At 42.1% G+C, this 20409-nt stretch overlaps 1 protein-coding gene across 1 annotated transcript in view; it reads left to right on the forward strand.

Annotated features, from left to right (window-relative positions):
• The window catches only part of RHBDF2 (rhomboid 5 homolog 2), a 35525-nt gene that overhangs the window by 11781 nt on the left and 3335 nt on the right, over nucleotides 1-20409 (forward strand). The window contains exons 9-16 of the mRNA XM_029284671.1: nucleotides 1056-1130; nucleotides 2000-2161; nucleotides 2784-2893; nucleotides 3018-3081; nucleotides 4261-4355; nucleotides 6423-6498; nucleotides 7127-7227; nucleotides 8452-8605. Of these exons, the coding sequence (XP_029140504.1) occupies nucleotides 1056-1130; nucleotides 2000-2161; nucleotides 2784-2893; nucleotides 3018-3081; nucleotides 4261-4355; nucleotides 6423-6498; nucleotides 7127-7227; nucleotides 8452-8605 (837 nt within the window). The remainder of the gene's footprint in view (nucleotides 1-1055; nucleotides 1131-1999; nucleotides 2162-2783; nucleotides 2894-3017; nucleotides 3082-4260; nucleotides 4356-6422; nucleotides 6499-7126; nucleotides 7228-8451; nucleotides 8606-20409) is intronic.

Consider the following 20409-nt stretch of genomic DNA (forward strand, 5'->3'; position numbering starts at 1 on the left):
AATAAAGCAACATAGTTCTTAACTAATCTTTTAAGAATTAAAAAAATAATTTACTGAACTAATCATGCACTGCTCTTCGTATCAGCCAGACAACGGACTGCCACCCAGTCAGTTCAGACAATGCTGACACTGAGAGCCGGACTCTCTGCCTGCTGATCTAAACCAGCCCTTCTTAATCAGTTGCCCTGCAGATACGTTGGAACTATTATTCTTAGAATTCTCAGTCAGAATGGCCAATAGCTGGGTCAGCTGGGAATTCTAGCCCCCTTGGATCTGGAGGGCCCCTAAGGAGACACTCTGGGTTTAAACTCTTGAGTTTTGAAAGTTCAAAACAACAGGTCAGACTGGACCTGGAAAGTAACTCCTTCTCAATGTAGATCTTATCAGCTATTTTCCATGTATCTAGCAGACCCAAACAAACATGCTATAACACACAGTGGTAACTAGAAGTTCCAGAAAATCTTCAGAGTCTTCAGGTGTCCTCAACCCCTGATCCGCAGACCGGCACTAGTCCGTGGCCGAGCAGGAACCAATCGAACAATTGAACAAAGCCCCATTCGCACACGTGTGGGATCCAGGCAGCACATGGTCCATGAAAAAACTGCCCTCTATGGAACCGGTCCCTGGCACCCAAAAGGTTGGGGGCCACTGCTCTAATAGATAATATTCTGGGTTGAATGAATGACAATAATTGGCTCAGTGCCCAAACCTAAAATCTGTAGCCAGAGAAACCAAGATTTGCATTCTTTTCTTTTAGCAATATAAATAAGGCAATAATTGTGCTAAGATTCTTCGATGCAATCTACCCAGAAAAAAAATGCAAAGCTATAGATTCAAATGCAGATTAGCAAAAAAAATGATTTGAAATAATTTCCCTTGAATAAGTCTTCTTCAGTTTGCTATGAAACCATATCTTTTTGTGAAAGGTTTTGAAAATGTGATGCACCCAGAAAGCAACTCCTACTGAAATCTATTGTATGTTGTTATGGGGGAAAGACCCCCATCTAATCTGTGCCTTGAGATACTTATTATTTCTCTTCATCATAATTTTGCAGATATTACGAAACAAAGGCGTGTATGAAAGTGTGAAATATATCCAACAGGAGAACTTCTGGATTGGTCCAAGTTCGGTAAAGGCTGTCCTTCCTTTTTTTCATTGCTTTCTTCTAAAAGGAAATTTCTGCCATGTGCTACTCCAAATGACTCATTGCATAAGAAGTCTGTAACTTCCTGGTCTGACTTGATTGTAACCAACGAGAGCAGAGATAGAGACCTATCACTCTTCAGATGTTGCTAAACTACAATTAAGAAGATTCTCTTCTCAGCAATCAAGCTGTAGTTCAGTAACTGGTCATCAGATTTTATAGTGTGATTTTGCAGGCTTTGCAGATTCAAAAAAACGGATGGGAGCTGCATGGTGCTTACAGGTTGCCCATTTTTCCTATTGGAGACATGTGTATTATATGATCACCAGCTACAATACATGAAAAGTAGACTGCTCCCCATCAGTGGGTGTGTTCTCCATCTTGGCATCAGATGCTCCATTTCTCTCATATATTTTTCAACCTTAACTGAGGATATGTGCCAAGAAAAGAAATATTTAGGTGCCCACTGAGAATTTTAACTACTCCATGAAATTCTCAAGAGGAAGAGAGCATGTTTTACACTTATATATAAGAGTTGTAAGGAAGGGGACACATGCACATTTTCTGGAATGCACAACACATATTTCTACTTAATCCAATCTTTTCATGAAACTCAGAAGAGGAAGAAACTATAGGTGGCACTTTTATGTTTATTACTGTTATGGAACATGCATAGCAATCCATCTACCTTCCATAACAGTAACAAAAAGGAAAATGAAGCTTAGCACTTTCAGTCATCTCAGTATGCATGGCTTTTTCTAAAGTCCTCCACCACTCATTGGGATGTGGGAAGACGTTACATGGCAAAATCCTTGTTCCTTGAGTGCTTTTCACACTATCGCTTTCTATTTCAGATTGATTTGATCCATCTGGGAGCCAAGTTCTCCCCCTGTATCCGGAAGGACCAACAGATTGAGAAGCTGGTCCAGAAAGAGAGGGAGAAAGAGCATCACTCTGGCTGCTGTGTCCAGAATGATAACTCTGGTTGTGTTCAGACTTTGCGTGAGGATTGCTCGGTAAGAGCACAATTCTGACCGCTGATAATGACCTCCTTCAGACTGGGGTTTGGAATGAGTTGGGACTGCATCTTCCAGAATTCCCAACCAGTAGGTTTCAAGTTGAAGAAAGCATCTATATGACTTTCATGAGCTTTGAGGATCATGATTTAATTCCGCCATTTTTTTCCTGTGAGGTCAGTGATCACTGTTTTCTGGAAATAAGGCAGAGGAAAAGCCGATGTACTAAAATGAACACTTAAATTTGATTGTAGCAATCTCCTTTCAAATATTGTTAACATTTCCATAATTCTCAATTTTTATGAGCTACACCTGGTCATGTAATTAATATAATTAGTGTAAATTTGAGTAATAATTGAAAGCCCCCTCCACGTTTTCTTTGTCTTTTTTCTTACTCTTTATTTTTCTTCTACTGAATACTTTGTTAAAGGGTAGTTACTTAAATAACATCCCCAGTGATGATGATCATGGTCATAAGGGAGATCACCTATGTGGGAGAAAAGTATACGAGCAGACTTCTGATGGGATTTTTATTCCTTTAAAAATCTGAATGTGTATTACAGAAATATTACTTGTGGATGCTGTGATACATAGTTTACAAACTCATTTTTTTCCTCTATAGGAAACATTGGCCACATTCGTAAAGTGGCCAGACTATAATCCACCAGCTGTTGACCCCACCAATTCAAGTTGGAGTAGGCTATCAGGAGCAGTTTGTTCTCAGGATCCCAGGTGAGACATATATCTTCACCTCAGCAAAGGTCTTGTGCATTATGAATAAGATGAGAGGGGGAAGCATGGAATGTAAGATGTTAAGGGCATTTCTAACTCTTCACTGCTGTTTGTCTTCCAACAGGACCTGTGAGGAGCCAGCTTCAAATCCACCTCATCTCTGGCCAGATGACATCACCAAGTGGCCAGTAAAGATCCTTCCTTCCTTCCTTCCTCCCTCCCTCCCTTTAAAAGAACTGAGTCTCACTGAGATTAATGGGGCTTAAATAAGTCATCACTGTTAATTGTCTCACTAATTTCTGTGTTGGCTGAGAATGATTTTATGTGGGGGTAATAAAGGAGGAAGCAGTTTGAGCTGCTTGTTTGCCTGGTTACCTGGTGCAGCACAGTTTGCTTCATAGAAGAATCTGCCTAATGAGAGAAGGAACTGTGATTTCCTGCATGCATGCATGCATGGTTTTTTTCCTAAGTAATACCCATTTATCAAATTCAAACAGGGTGGATTTTTGTACTTTTTGTACTTCTTACATTGAGTGAAAAGCTGAATTGTAGCAAAAGAGTTTCTAGAACCACGGAAACTAGGAAAAAATGAAAGGAAAGTATGTAGAAGTAACATTGCATTGTAGGAACTGTGAAGACCCTGGTGCTATCTGAGCTTGGCTCTTTGCTTTAGATGTTTCATTACCCAACTAGATAACATCATCAGTGCTAGTGAGTGTCTAGTGTTAATCCCTGCTTATATGGATGTTGCCAACAATCAAGCAGCAAACAAGAAAATATTGAGAAGAAAACTATATCCCCCACTCAAACTGGCAGGACAAGCTGCTGAACATAAACACGGAGCAAACTTTACACTTACTAGCTGTCAGCCCTCCCAGGTAAATCAGACAGAAAAACACAAGTAGAATAACCAATTCTACTTAATTGTAAGAATCTTGCAAGTCTGAAAGTACAAACTTCCCATTTCCTAGGTAGCATCTCTTCCCTTCATTCTCCAAATCATCCTCATATTCCTTGGATGATGTTACATAGTCAGGTAGCATGAGCATGGCTGGCTCAGGAATTCTGGGAGTTGAAGTCCACGAGTCATAAAAGAACCAAGGTTGCCTACCCCTGCCCTAGTCCACTTTTCCATGCAAACAAGTCAGTAGGAATCTTTGTTTTCTGAGTACATTTCAACAAAATGTACAAACTGTTTTAACTATTTGTCTGCTATCTTGGGATGTTGTCTTTATGGTGGTGTTCTTATTTTTCCATAGCCTAAAATATAACTCTATACTATAGTCAGCTATGCAAAATTAAAATGGCATTGGGTGTACTTCCCCCATCCCTTTTTCGCTTTAATTGTGAACTTCTTTTATTTACAGATATGTACTGATCAGGTCAAAAGTAACCACACTGGTTTCTTGCATATGGACTGTGATATTAAAGGAAGGCCATGCTGCATTGGAACCAAAGGCAGGTAAATGCTTGTGAATTGGGGAGTATCTAAGTGTTGTTTTTAGCAACCATGAAACTGTTTTTGTTCCATTTGGGGATCAATGTTAAAGCCTGCCCATATAGAAAGTTTCACATAATTCCCTCAGCAATGCTATTGAGGTAAAGTGTATTTGATTAGCATGCATATTTAAAATGAAAAAAACATAGCTTAGTATTGTTCAAGTTTTGTTGTTCAGATCTGCTGTTTAATGCAGCATTTGAGTCTGTTACTATTATTTTAGAATACAGACCATATTACTCTTTAGAAACACTGAAATCATTGAGACAATTAGTCACCAAGCTATTTTAAGCCCCATGAATTTCAGTCAGACTTTGTTATGTCTAATTCAATCTCTAAACTCTCACAAAAGGTTCCTTATTTAGCAGCATTTCATCTAACAGAGTTCGCTCTATGTGATCTTAATGCATCTGATTAAGAGAGTTCATGCCCTAATAAAATTTGTTACTTTAAAATGCTTAGAGACATTCTAGAGCAGAACTGATCTGAAGGCAATTAAGAAGTTATCTGAGAATTCAGTTGGATGCATTAAAATAAAGTCATCTTGAATGAAGTATAATTTAGGCTTAATTTGCATAAGGTGAGAACAAATAATGCTGTTTTCCTAGACTTGGCCAAGATGCTTAAAGTGGGTTATGAGTTTTGTTTTTGTTGTCATATTTAGAAATGTACTTGAAAGATATCATAGCTATGTTTACATAACATAGTATTCTTTGAATATGATGATGGAACAGTCTTTGCTAAATAGATGAAGGAATCTACAGCCCTTCAGATGTTGCACTCAAATCTCATCAGGCTTTAACAGTGTGGACAATGGCTGTTTTGTGATCATTAACACAAATCTTGATTGTGCAAGACAGGAGCTTTGTCAGGCCCAAAACCAAGAATGACACATGGTGATTCTTCCAAGCAGTGTTCTTTATTGTTTCACACTTAGACAAAATCTTGCCAGACTGAGCACTCCAATATCTGTATTTACTCTCTGTGGACTATTAGGGAGGGACTGTCTTCATCCTCTTTCTCTCACGCATAACATTTGGATTGAGTCCCAAAGATGCTTTTTTCAGGAGGCAACGGGACTTTCTTGTGTTTCTTTTGAAGATGTTTCACTTCTCATCCAAGAAGCTTCTTCAGCTCTGACTAGATGGTGGAGAGTGGAAGGATATATATTGCTTTGCAGACCACAGGAACCATTTGTGCTTCAGTTTGAGATTCAGACAACAGAGACTCATCCCCAACAGCCAACTTGTCGACTTCAACGTGCCTGGCTGGGGAATTCTGGGAGTTGAAGTCCACAAGTCATAACAGGGCCAAGTTTGAAGAGCCCTGCTCTAAAGGAATCCAAAGCACCAGTGTCTGCAAGCAATATAAATCCTTCCACTCCCCACCATCTAGTCAGAGCTGAAGAAGCTTCTTAGATGAGAAGTGAAACATCTTCAAAAGAAACACAAGAAAGTCCAGTTGCCTCCTGAAAAAAGCACCTTTGGGACAACCATACATGGATGACTGAGAATCTCCATGGACATTTGGATTGAATAGCCTCTTGCTGATCTGGATTGCATCCTCTGCCTCCTGGGGATCCACTTCCTCACTACATTCCATCATATTTTAATGGAGAATTGAAAATTAGTAGCTAAATTATTATTGATCGTTGAGTTGTACAATGATTTGAAATTGAATTGTTCCAGGCTCAAGCATGAAACTTGTGCTCTGACCATCTTGGAAGCCTTTCAGGCTCAAATCAACCTTTTGAATCTTTGAAGCTAAAAGGACTTCCAAACTATCTAAAATTGGTGTTATAAGTTTGAACGAGTGTTTTGAATTCAAAACATTTTGCACATTGGTATTTTTAAATATGTACCCTGTTTTTTTTTAACTCGTATAAGCAACCAAAGTGGCTTACAAGAATGAAATTAAATACAAATATAAATTGCAATGGTAAAGATAGGGCAATTAAAATCCATACCACTGAAATCAAGATAAAAGAAGAGATGATGAATTAAACTGACTCTATCACTCTCTTTATATTAGCTGTGAGATCACAACTCGGGAGTACTGTGAGTTCATGCATGGCCACTTCCATGAAGAAGCAACTCTTTGTTCACAGGCAAGTAATGTCCTCAGGCAGCTTTCCTTATTTTTGACACTTTCAAGGGGAGTTGAACTTCAGATCCCAGCAGCTGGATCATTTAGTGGGAGTCCGATATGGGAAAGGCTATTCCCAAGATGTGTTGATGTCAAATGTTTGCCCTGTATTTGTAGAGTAAGGCTAGAAGAATATTATTTCTTGTTTGAAAAAGGGCTAAAGAGCTTCAGAGGAGGGACAGCATCAGAATCTGACCTCTTAAGTAGTTGCTAGGCCTAAGTCTCTCAGCAAGGTTCACAGATGCTGCCTTGGCTTTCTGTTAAATATCCATAAGCTAAGTAGTGCCAAACAGGTCAATGGAAGCTTTGAAAAAATGCCTTGGCACCACACTGCTAGAAACCATTGTGGTAAATTGAAAAGAGAGCTAGTATGCTCAGCAATAAATCTCAGGCATCGTTGAGTCCTACTGAGTCAAGAAGCAAGACCAGTGTTTTAATGCTGCTTATTACACCCCATTCCTCTAAAAGCTGGTGTGGTCTTCAATATTTCCTGCCACGAATTCTGGAAGATGTAGTCCATGACTGGCCAGCAGCAGGTTGGACAAGGGCTATCTACATACTTTAAAGTCTTTTCTTTCTTTCTGTTCCAGGTTCACTGCATGGGTGAAGTGTGTGGCCTCTTACCATTTCTTAACCCAGAAATTCCAGATCAGTTCTACAGGCTCTGGTTGTCTTTATTCCTTCATGCAGGGTAAGCAAAAAAAAGAGAGAGAGAGAGAGAGAGAGAGAGAGAGAGAGAGAGAGAGAGAGAGAGAGAGAGAGAGAGATTTGATGCTTTGATACTGCTTTTTGTGTTTTTGTTCTGTCTATACTTTTGCACTGGGAACCTCAGTATCTTATCTCTCATTATTTGTTCAGTTTTCCTTTGCCGCTTTTCTGATTTTCTGTCTGTAGTCGGGGAGAGGGATCAGAAAATGTTGTTGATCAGAGCCAAAAAGCTACAAATGAGGCCTACCTAACGGATTCAGGCCTGGTCTTTCCTGGCTTTGTCCTGCAAGCATTCATAAATTACTTCCAGACAGAAATTATTCAGCATCAGCAGTCAAGAAACACTGTGCAACTATTCTGCACTTTAATATAATAGGGAGAGATTAATGGAAGTGGGAAAATATAAAGGAAGCAATAGAAATGGGATGATCCCAGTCAAAAGGTGACACCCACACCCTATCTAAAATATAATTAATGAAATAGGGTGATTATACAATCAGAGCTTTTTTAAAAATAAAATACCTTAGAATTTAGTCAGTTAGAACAATTAATCAGTGGAACAACCTGCCTCCAGAAGTTGTGGGTGCTCCAACACTGGAGTTTTTAAGAAGAGATTGGACAACCATTTGTCTGAAATGGTATAGGGTTTCCTGCCTAAGCAGGGGATTGGACTAGAAGACCTCCAAGGTCCCTTCCAACTCTGTTATTCTATTCTATTCTAGTCCTTGATCCTTTCTGATAATTGGCTTGAGCAAGCATAGCCCTTCAAAAGTATCCTGACTTTTTGTTTCTACTGAATGAATTAAGTGGACTTCATGGCCTTTCCACACATCAACTGGTTCTCACTTTTCAAGCTGCGTCTCTCCACACCCCCTCCATTTCAGCTGTAAGAATGATGGGAATGGTTGTGCAGGTTCATGATGTGCTACTCCTGTTAGGTAGTGGGAGTCAAAACTTCATCCCAAAGTACTTAAAATCGAACAATGAATAGACCACAATCTATGTTCTAGCTACTTTTATTTTAACTGATTTCAGGATCCCTTGTGACAATCCAGGTTATTTATCAAACTGGCAAATGTTTAGCATAACAGTTGTAACCTGTAATATTGTCCAACTAGTATTGTGTGCAGAGGTGAAGGAGAAAGGCTATTTTTTTTTTTGAAGCAATGGGGAACTTTGATCTGATTCAATTATCTGTCTCCCATAGGATTATCCATTGTCTGGTGTCTGTGATCTTCCAGATGACAGTGCTCAGAGATTTGGAAAAGCTGGCAGGCTGGCTTCGTATCACTATCATTTTCATCCTCAGTGGCATCACAGGCAATCTGGCTAGTGCCATCTTCCTACCCTACAGGGCAGAGGTAAGGGCATTGCTGGGCTTTTCTGTCGAAGGAGAATCTTCTTATAGTTGTATGAATGAGCTTAAAATAAATATTCCCCAGGTGCACTGGATCATGTTCTGCAGCCCCCAAATTTGAAAATGCTATTAAATCTTCAAAATCAGTAGCAATAGGAGAACTTGATCACTGTAAAAAACCAACAAGAATGCTTTGCATCCAGTACTAAGTTCTTATAGCAAAGGAATATAGAAATAAGATTAGTAAAAAGAACACATTGGCACGACCCAACTGTGCTGTCTTTTGAATAGTTGGCAGCATGCAGCTGACCTAGGTTGATCTCAAAAAGCTAAACCAGATCAATCCGGGTTACTACAAGTATGGGAGACCAGAAAATGTAAAGGTTGTAAACTAGACTGGGAAAGCAAACCACTTTTGCAACTGCCAGTAAAATCACATACAGGTGTCCATGATGTTATTTGGAGTTGAGCTCCTTTTGTCACGATGATAGAAATACATGATTTTTAGATTCTGAAATATTTGAGGTCACTGTTTGAGAGTACTGTTTTGTTTACAGGGCACTGATGTAAAAGTAGGATCTACATTTGCTCTACATGAGCAAAAGGCAGCATATGAACAATAAGAAGAAATGGCTTTTAAAATATTCCTGTATAACTACTGAATTTATCTTTTTCTCATACATATTCCCTTCTTTCTCTGTCTCCATGCTGGCTTTGTTCAGACTATCATATGCTCTGGTAATCATTTGAGACATGAACAATGGTTCAGGTTGAGAATGCAATCATTTCATGAAACTGAAAAACAAGCCAGCAAATTACAGTTAATTACAGCTTTCCCTTAATTCCAAAGGGTGATATTATGGTTAAAGACTTTTGATCACTTCTGAAAATGAAGTCATGGTTTTGAAGTGAGTATCACATACTGAAATAATTATAGCTTTCCAGTGTGGATATAAAGAGGAAGTGTTCTTAACCCAAAACTTTTGGTCTTGTTAGCATACAAAAGGGAAGGAATGCACAAAAGGTGTTTGGCAGGACCATAACTGTTGTTGGCATCCCAGTTTAGTAAACAGAGATAAAGCTTTAAAGGTTTCCCCTGTCTAGACATGACTGACTCTAGGGCAGTGGTTCTCAACCTTTTTAATGCCGCGACCCCAACCGGTCGTAAGTTGAGGACTAAACCAGTCGTAAGTCGAGGACTAAACCGGCCGTAAGTCGAGGACTACCCAACCAGTCGTAAGTCGAGGACTTTCCCTGCCCGGGAGCACCACGCATGTGTGGTTCCGCCCCCTGCGCCGGCCGAGGCGTAGCTGGCAAGCGGCAGAGACGGAGCAGGCCGATCACCAGCTGGCCCAGCCCAAGGGAGGTAAGGCACCTGCCGGAAAAGGGGGGAAAATGGCGGACAAAAAAAATGGCGGACAGCCTTGCTTGGCGACCCCCGTGAAATGGTCAATCGACCCCAAATGGGGTCCCGACCCACAGGTTGAGAACCACTGCTCTAGGGGGCAGAGCTCATGTCCAATTCTCAGCTGAAGGAGCTTGTGTTGTCTGAGAGACATTTCCATCATCATGTGGCCAATATGAAAATACAAAATGCAGTAACAGTTCCTGTAGAAGCAGTACCTATTTATCTATTCGCACTTGCACATTTTGAACTGTTAGGTTGGCAGGACCTGGGATGACCTCACCCCATCGCACATGGGTCTTGAACCTGGACTGTCAGCTTTCCAGCTGGAAAACTGACAGTCCAGGTTCGAGAACTGTGCCTAATGGGTTGAAGTTCCATTAGTCACCGCAGGTCCTCAGCCATTGTGCCACCCAGTAAACAGAGATAAGACTACTTAAATATGAGATGTCATTTCTTGCCATCCATAGTGGCAAGGAAACTGAATGACTGACTGGAATCAGTTTCTTGACAACCTTGTGGTTGTCCCTCATATTCAGGAGGTCAGGAAGCTCAAAAGTCTTTGTCTTTCAGTGATGGGGCCAGCCCTCTGCTAGGATCTCCTATTGCAGATTTCTCTGCCAGCAACATTTTCCATCTTCCAAAACATAAAAAAATAAATCAGAGCTTATCCAGAGAACTTTTGAGGGTTAATGCCATACACTATGTTTGCGCTTTGTTTCTTTTATCCTTGTGTTTCAATATTTTATTTTACTTTCTGACTTTTGTGAGCCACTCTGAACCCCGTGGCTGTGGCAGGATAAAAATATGATTAATCAATTAATAAATTGTAAGGCATGTTGTGTTGCTGGATCTGGTTTGTGTTACTGAGTGTGTCTTTGTTTCCAGCTTTCAGGTTGTCGGGACGTCAGGATTGCAATAAGTTGTAAATAAAGTTTTGGTTTTTAGGATTTGATTAGATTTGTTATGATGATAGAAATATAAAAGAGATTATTTTATTATATATTTGTAACTGTACTGGAGAAAATGAGATGTTATTCTTTTTTAATCCCTTTTCCTTGTTTGGTCACTTTTTAACTTTTTCCCCCTTTGAGACCCTTCCTTGTTTTTAATCTTTTCTTTTTTATTATTACCTTGCGTTTTATCTTTCTTTGAAATTTAATATTTTTGGGGGGGGAGGAAGGAGAGGACTTGTATACCATATGGTTTCTATTAATCAGAGAAGTGGCCCAAGTGAGCTGGCTAAAGATTGGATTTGGGGCCCTAGTTGGGGAAAAGCACAATGGAGATGGGAGGGAGGGAGGGAGAGAGAGAGAGAGAGAGACAGAGAGAGAGACAGAGAGAGAGAGAGAGAGAGACAGAGAGAGAGACAGAGAGAGAGAGAGAGAGAGAGAGAGAGAGAACAAGAAGAGCAGTATAATCCAGGGGTGTCAAACGGCCAGCCCATGGGCCAGATGTGTCATGCCGAAACTGCGCCCACCCCATTGCCGGCAATGGGGGAAAAAATCGCAATACGTCACGACACGTCACGTGACGTTGCGAGTTTGACACCCTTGGTATAATCTGTTATTTTTCGCTGGGCAGGAATCTGTTTGCACTTAAAACTGGAAGATCATTCAGATGTGATCTCTAGTTCCAGTTCTGGGAAAGTGCCCTATTGATATTTTTACCTTTCTTTTTCCTGTCAGTTGGAGTCCCTTTGCTTTTCTAGCCTGAAAACCCCTGGACCTCTTTGTTACCGAGAAATAAATTCATTAGGGAAAGTTTTCAGAAAGAGCACTAAGCAGCTTTTGGCCCAAATTCTCTGCCAAATTCTCTTGATCAGGAGCAGTTTTCCCTTTGTCTCATTTCCCCCTCCCCCCCCATTCCTCCTTGTTCTTGGCACGTGGCTGGTGAGTCAACTGGCCTGGCCAGCTGCCATCTGATTTCTGGCCCAGCACAGAGTGGGAAGCCGGAGTGGATCTGATGATGTCATTGCTGACATGTGGCAACAAAAGGAAGTGCTGATTCAGCTTCGGCTGCTGCTTTGAAAGGGAGTAGAGAAGACTGGAAGGTTTGCTGAAGGGCTGCGCCAGCCGATGGAAACAACCCCTCCCTTGTGTTTTCCCTTTCCCTGCCTAGTAGCCTAAGCAACCAAACAATATACAAGATGTGATGCATAGCTCTCTGGACCAGTGGAAGCCTAGCATCTTACATACTAGTTGCAAGCCTGTAACTGAGAACCTCTGGTCTTTAAGCGCTTCAGACCGCAAGCCTCCATGGAAATGAGGGAGGCTCAGCAGCCTTTCCAATCCAGTGCAATGTTGGCCCAGGTGTTGTCTGTCAGCCTGCAAGATAAACAGAATGGAACAAGACCAAATTTCCAGGGGGAGGGGGAGTAGAAAGCAAAAGACAGATCAAGTCACAAATGGACTAACATTTGTGGAGGGGAAAAAAATCCAGAAAACATTCCCAATGTATACTTTCTGGGAGAAACAGCTCAGGATGCCACAAACTCCTCTGTTCCGAGTAGCTCCTTCCTGACCAAGAATGGAGCACAGACGATCCAGAACATGCACTGTCAGCCCTCTCAGCTAAACCAAGCGTGTTGAGATGAGCTCATTCTACTTTATTATACGGCTACATTAACAGAATCTTGCAAGTCTGAAAGTAGAGAACTTCCTGCCACCACTTTTAATCGCCTGAACGATTGTGTCCTTCCTAAATTTCTTCCTCTGACCGTTAAACCACTGGGGCAGGGGTAGGCAACCTTGGCTCTTTTATGACTCATGGACTTCAACTCCCAGAATTCCTGAGTCAGCTATGCTATGCTATGCTGACTCAGGAATTCTGGGAGTTGAAGTCCATGAGTCATAAAAGAACCAAGGTTGCCTACCCCTGCACTGGGGGCTCTTGCCTCTTGTCTGATTGACAGCATCTCTTCCCCTCATCCCCAAGGCCATCCACAAATTTTGTTATATGCATACACACACACACAAACACCACATGAAACACAGAGATGCACCTGCTCTGATGATGCCCTCTCATGCATTCATCCGCATGCGCGCGCACACGCACACACACACACACACACACACACACACACACACACACACATGGAGGAACTCTGCAGACAGAGCAAATACAGAAGTCTTATATGGCCATTGTTTGTAAAACAGTTGGAAAGAATTTCAGAAGCCATACTTCGCACATGCTTCCTCTGTCTCGTTTTTTTTTCAAGCAAATTTGTCAGAATTTGTGTAAGATGACAGATTTCGCATAGCAAAGGGTGGGGTGTAATTCAGAAAAAAACAGGGTAAGTAAAGTGCTAAATGATTTTGCTGTTTGGAGGCAAAGAGTGATAGACTATATAGGGCTAGTATCGGGTGNGAGAGAGAGAGAGAGAGAGAGAGAGAGAGAGAGAGAGAGAGAGAGAGAGAGAGAGAGAGAGAGAACAAGAAGAACAGTATAATCCAGGGGTGTTAAACTGCCGGCCCATGGGCCGGATGTGTCATGCCGAAACCGCGCCCACCCCATTGCCGGCAATGGAAAAAAAATCACGATACGTCACGACACGTCACGTGACGTTGCGAGTTTGACACCCTTGGTATAATCTGTTATTTTTCGGTGGGCAGGAATCTGTTTGCACTTAAAACTGGAGGATCATTCAGATGTGATCTCTAGTTCCAGTTCTGGGAGAGTGCCCTATTGATATTTTTACCTTTCTTTTTCCTGTCAGTTGGAGTCCCTTTGCTTTTCTAGCCTGAAAACCCCTGGACCTCTTTGTTACCGAGAAATAAATTCATTAGGGAAAGTTTTCAGAAAGAGCACTAAGCAGCTTTTGGCCCAAATTCTCTGCCAAATTCTCTTGATCAGGAGCAGTTTCCCCTTTGTCTCATTTCCCCCTCCTCCCCTCCCCCCATTCCTCCTTGTTCTTGGCACGTGGCTGGTGAGTCAACTGGCCTGGCCAACTGCCATCTGATTTCTGGCCCAGCACAGAGTGGGAAGCCGGAGTGGATCTGATGATGTCATTGCTGACATGTGGCAACAAAAGGAAGTGCTGATTCAGCTTCGGCTGCTGCTTTGAAAGGGAGTGGAGAAGAGTGGAAGGTTTGCTGAAGGGCTGCGCAGATGTAAATAACCCCTCCCTTGGGTTTTCCCTTTCCCTGCCTAGTAGCCTAAGCAACCAAACAATATACAAGATGTGATGCATAGCTCTCTGGACCAGTGGAAGCCTAGCATCTTACATACTAGTTGCAAGCTTGTAACTGAGAGCCTTTGGTCTTTATGCGCTTCAAACCGCAAGCCTCCATGGAAACGAGGGAGGCTCAGCAGCCTTTCCAATCCAGTGCAATGTTGGCCCAGGTGTTGTCTGTCAGCCTGCAAGATAAACGGAATGGAACAAGACCAAATTTCCGGGGGCAGGGGGGGGGAGAGAGAAGTAGAAAGCAAAAGACAGATCAAGTCACAAATGGACTAACATTTGTGGAGGGAAAAAAATCCAGAAAACATTCCCAATGTATACTTTCCGGGAGAAACAGCTCAGGATGCCACAAACTCCTCTGTTCCAAGTAGCTCCTTCCTGACCAAGAATGGAGCACAGAGGATCCAGAACATGCACTGTCAGCCCTCTCAGCTAAACCAAGCATGTTCAGATGAGCTCATTCTACTTTATTATACGGCTACATTAACAGAATCTTGCAAGTCTGAAACTAGAGAACTTCCTGCCACCACTTTTAATCGCCTGAACGATTGTGTCCTTCCTAAATTTCTTCCTCTGACCGTTAAACCACTGGGGCAGGGGTAGGCAACCTTGGCTCTTTTATGACTCATGGACTTCAACTCCCAGAATTCCTGAGTCAGCTATGCTATGCTATGCTGACTCAGGAATTCTGGGAGTTGAAGTCCATGAGTCATAAAAGAACCAAGGTTGCCTACCCCTGCACTGGGGGCTCTTGCCTCTTGTCTGATTGACAGCATCTCTTCCCCTCATCCCCAAGGCCATCCACAAATTTTGTTATATGCATACACACACACACAAACACCACATGAAACACAGAGATGCACCTGCTCTGATGATGCCCTCTCATGCATTCATCCGCATGCGCGCGCACACACACACACACATGGAGGAACTCTGCAGACAGAGCAAATACAGAAGTCTTATATGGCCATTGTTTGTAAAACAGTTGGAAAGAAATTCAGAAGCCATACTTCGCACATGCTTCCTCTGTCTCGTTTTTTTTTCAAGCAAATTTGTCAGAATTTGTGTAAGATGACAGATTTCGCATAGCAAAGGGTGGGGTGTAATTCAGAAAAAAACAGGGTAAGTAAAGTGCTAAATGATTTTGCTGTTTGGAGGCAAAGAGTGATAGACTATATAGGGCTAGTATCGGGTGTGGTAGAATGGCACCTGTGACACCTCCATTTCATCTATTCCTAATTTAAAAATGAAAATTTGCTTTGCAGTGAAGAACATCTGCCAAACTCCAATCAGAATCATTAGAAGAAAATTTGTATTAAGGAAATGGCTCTCAGAATGAATTGTGGTGCCTGTTCATAACTTGGAAGAATCTAAGGACTTGAAACCGAAGCATAAGGGATTAATTAAATAATGTTTTCTATTAAATAAATCAAATTCTGGGGCTGTGCAGTGCTTCAGATTTGACTTTGAAAAGGTGCTTTACAGTATGAAGGCAGCACCTGTTGGCAACACACTGAAGAAGCCATCTTTGTTTTTAGGATCATGGCAACTTACTAAAGTAGCTACCTTTGTTTTCTGATCCTGAAAAAGGTGCAGTTGTTTCAGTAAAAAAAATGGTAGCAAATATTTTGCATAGATAGATAGGTTTCCTTTTATTGATCTACAGGCATGGGTGATCTGTCTTATTCTCTATCTGAGGCAGATTTGAGACAAGATAATATTCTCCTAAAAGTACTGTAGTTTTCTGTCTCTATGTATTGGGCCAGCACGTGTTGGGTCTGTTTTTCTTCTCACATGATAGGACCCATGCCTTTTGACGGGATGTAAGAGATTGTTGACTAATCTGAAGTTCTAACAGGCTGTAAAGGAGATCATTTCTCTAATCCCTTCAACACCAGCCATTTCTCAGGTTGTTGGGAACATAAGGCAACAAAGTGCCGACTCATGGATAACCCTTGCATATCCCTCTTCCAGTGATACGATAGCATCATGACGATGCCCCATCTTTTAAACTGATAAATTATGATAATGTCCCACCCTTAATTTATTTTAGCATAACTTAAGGTAGGAGTCCTTCAGCTGATACTCTGTCTCCCGGGCATGAGAATACTGTTATTATCTTTTAGTTTTCTAATTTGTTGGGGCACGGCAATTTATTTTTATTAGATTTTAATACCACCTTTATTAATTTATTCATTATTTTTCACATTTTTGAACTGCCCATCTCCATCAGAGAGGAACTCTGGGCAGTGTACAATAAAATATAAAGATATTTTAAAATATAAAAACAGTACATAAAAATTAAAATTTTAGAAATTTAAAAGGAGGCAAGCATGGTTAAACACTGTTTAAGGGAGGGCTCTCAGGGCACCAGCCAGCCTACAGCTGCATGCTTCTCTGGGTCCCACAAAGGAAGCCTCAGAAATTATTTAACTGCTTTTCAGAAGGCCAGGAGGGGGCCTGCCTCACCCCCGGGAGGGGGTGATTCCATAGGGCAGGGGCAATGGCAGAAAAGGCTGTCTTTCTAGAGTCCGCCAGTTGGAGTTCTTTAACTGACAGGGTTTGCAACATACCTCCCCTGCCTGACCAGGTGGGACGAACCAATGTAATGCGACGAAGATGGTTCCCTAGAGCTTTATAGCTCGCAACCAACACCTTGAATTGGACCTGGAAGCAAACTAGCAACCAATGTAGTTCACAGAACAAAGGTGTTACATGCACCCTTCTTTGGGCACCTAAAATTGTTCACCTGGCCACATTCAATACCAGTTGAAGCTTCTGTACATTTTCCAAAGGTAGCCCCATCTAGAGCATGTTGTAATAGTCCAAACAGGAGATGACCAGGGATGAGTGTGTGACTGGAGAATTTCCCTATGCAGGAAAAGGTATAACTGATGCACAACACAAAGTCATGCCCTCGTAACCACGGTTGCCACCTGTTCTTTGAGCAGGAGCCGTGTGTCCAGGAGGACCTTCAGGTCTGGGATAGTGCAACCCTACCCAAAGATGATAAACTCTTGCATATAGAGGGGCCCACCCACAGCCACTCCATCTTACCAAGGTTCAGCTGAAGTCTGTTGTTCCCCTCCCGGCCCCCACAGCCTCCAGGCACTGCAAAAGTACAGTACAGCATCACTTACTTCATCCAGGATGGAGATATATAACTGACTATCATCAGTGTACCAGTGATACCTCATCCGTGGTGATGGATGATTTTGCCCAACAGTTTCATGTAGGTGTTTATTACTTTATATATAACTCAAGGCAGCAAACATACCTATTACTCCTGCCTCCTCCTATTGTATTGTATTATAAAAATTTCTCCAGTATGTTGCATCCTAGAATACTGAATGAATCATAGAACATAAGGGTTGGGAAGTACCGTGGAGCTCAACCCTCTGCCCATTGCAGAAATCTACTACAGCAGCATTGGTGATAGACGGCTTCTGTTTAAACTTGAGCAAAGAACATGTGAAACACACCCAACATATCTAACTGCTCATTTATTTATTTTTCTTTCAAGCTCCTTGGTCACACTGTTTTGGACATGCTATAGATTAGTGCGTCTCAAACCTGGGTAAATTACCCCAAACTGGGTAAAAGTAATTTTTATTTGGGCAGTGGCACACAAACCCATTACCCAATCACTACAGGGACATTTAAATTGATTTAAAGTGTTTTACCTACACTGGATAAAAATCAAATAAGTGGCTTTGGGTAATGAAGGAAAAAGTTTGGGAAGTACTGTTCTAGGTCAGGGCTTTTCAACCTTTTCACAGATTGTACCACTTTTAGGACATGATAATATTCGAGTACCACCAGTGCTTAGCAAGGTGTCAAAAACTTGATGACTAAAAAAAAGGGGGGGGGGGCGGATTTTGGGCTTTACCGGTTAGATTCATTTGTTGTTATAGAAATGGCTAGTTTATAATATTATGAAAAAGTAAAAAGTTAAGGTTCAATGTTAATGCTTCCTTCCTACTGCAACAGTGGAACTCAGAAGTCAATCCTTTTCTTTTCTTTTTCCCTTCTCCCCCTTACTTTTCCCTTTTTCTCTCACCCTTTGCTTGCACCTCCCCTCACCCTTTGCTAGCAAAAGGCTCTGGCTTGCTCTCATTCACTCACATGTTGCTCACACAAGCTTCTCTCTTGCTCTCATTCACTCACACGTTGCTCGCACAAGCTTCTCTCTTGCTCTCATTCACTCACACGTTGCTTGCACAAGCTTCTCTCTTAGTCTTTCACTCACACGTTGCTCGCAAAAGCTTCTCTTGCTCCATTCATTCACACGTTGCTTGCAAAAGCCGCTCGCTCGCTCTTTCACTCATCCTTTGCTCGCAAAGGCCGCTCACTCGTTCTCTCACCGCTTTGCTAACAAAAGCCTCTTATCTTCTCTTCTCTCTCTTTCTCCGTGTTTTTTTTTCTCTCCTGCCAAAACCTGCTCCTTTTATAGCTTCTCCTCTCTCCGCCTCCTCTTCCTCCTTTTCTCTTCCGGGTGTGCCAGAAGCTCCTACCAGCATGCAGCCACACGTGCAGATCCTGGGGCTTCTGCTGAGCCCTGCAGCTCCAGCTGATCTCCTCCAGGTCTGTGTGGCGCCGGTTTAGCTGGTTCCCTCCCCCACTACTCTTGGGTTCCCTCCCCCACTACTCTTGGCTAGGGGCCACATACCACCTGCCAGGTGCTAAAGTACCACTGATGGTACGCGTACTATCAGTTGAAAAGCCCTGTTCTAGGTTGTCAGTGTCCTTTCTAAAATATGCTGCTCGAAGTTGGACTCAGTATTCTAGGTACAATCTGACCAGCACAGATTAGAGGGGAATAATATCTTGAATACCTTGAACTGGATAGTTTACTCCTATTGATACAGGCCAGTTTTTTTTTCTTTTTGGAAGTTGTATCACATGTTGGCTCTAGTTCAGTTTATGGTCTACCAACGTAACTATATCCTTTTACTGGATAGTGATGTGTTGCATAGTTCTTTTATCCTATATTCTGAGTTTTCTTTTGCAAACGTAGAAACTGGGAATGGTAGTATACAGATAGGCCTTGACTTACAACAGTTTGTTTAGTGACCGTTCAAAGTTAGTGATTTTTGACCGTGTTTCACACTGATGACCATTGCAGCATCCCCATGGTCATAACATCAAAATTCAGATGCTTGGCAACTGACTCATATTTATGACAGTTGCAGTATCCTGGGTTCACGTGATCACTGTTTGGGAAATTCTGACAAGCCAAGTCACAGCTGCAGTGATTCACTTAACAACTGTGGCAAGAAAGGTTGTTAAATGGGGCAAAATTCACTTAACTGTCTCACTTACCAACAAAAATGCTGGGCTGTTTTGGTCATAGGTCAAGGACTACCTGTAATATCTTCTATGACAGTAGTTCCAATGATGTTTCTGTGTCCTGCAAACTATAGGCCTCTTTACTCAGCCTTTCCCATAATCAAGTAAAATTTCATATTTGCAATCACTGCAATATGACTGGAATTTCTGGTACAGAATTAAAAACTACACTTTTTCTTGAAAGGAAAATTCTCCTTGGGTCAAATTCAATTCCAGATGACATGTCCATTTCGTTTTCTTGTTAATAAAATGAAAGTTGTTATTTCTCATCCATTCAGATATTAACCAGGGTCAGCTCTGCTTAAAGCAGACATGTCAAACACAAGGCCCGGGGGCCGGATAAGGCCCGCGAAGTGGTTTCATGTGGCCCGTGAAGCCATCCTGGAAACAGTGAAGGAACGGCCCCTGCTGCTTTGGCCCTGGCCCAGGCCGGCCGGGAGCCAATGTACAATTTTGTGGTGGCCCTCTATGCTGAAAGGCATTCAGTCTTAGCTCCATAAGCCCCCCCCCCCCGCATGGCCTGAGAGGAACAGTGAGGCTCCTCCAGTGGACCATGCCTTGGCACTTGCCCTTCTGCCAGAGATCCTCAGATCTATCCCACTGCTGCCCAGGCCCCCATAGGCACCCTTGATGCGAACGATGTAGAGCTGGTCACGCCCACCCAGTAGGCCACACCCACTCCATCCACACCCACCCAGTAGGCCACGCTCCCCTGCCCCCCTGAGGGCAACCGCAATGCTGATGCAGCCCTCAATGAAATTGAGTTTGACACCCCTGGCTTAAAGTTTTTTTAAAAAAAAAAATCAGCCAATATAATAAACAGATGAGCAAAACATGCTTGAAAATGTATGAAAATTCTTGTGTTTATATT

The sequence above is a fragment of the Protobothrops mucrosquamatus genome, unplaced genomic scaffold, assembly GCF_001527695.2.
Source record: "Protobothrops mucrosquamatus isolate PMUCROS unplaced genomic scaffold, P.Mucros_1.0 scaffold815, whole genome shotgun sequence".
Taxonomy (NCBI): Eukaryota; Metazoa; Chordata; class Lepidosauria; order Squamata; family Viperidae; genus Protobothrops; species Protobothrops mucrosquamatus.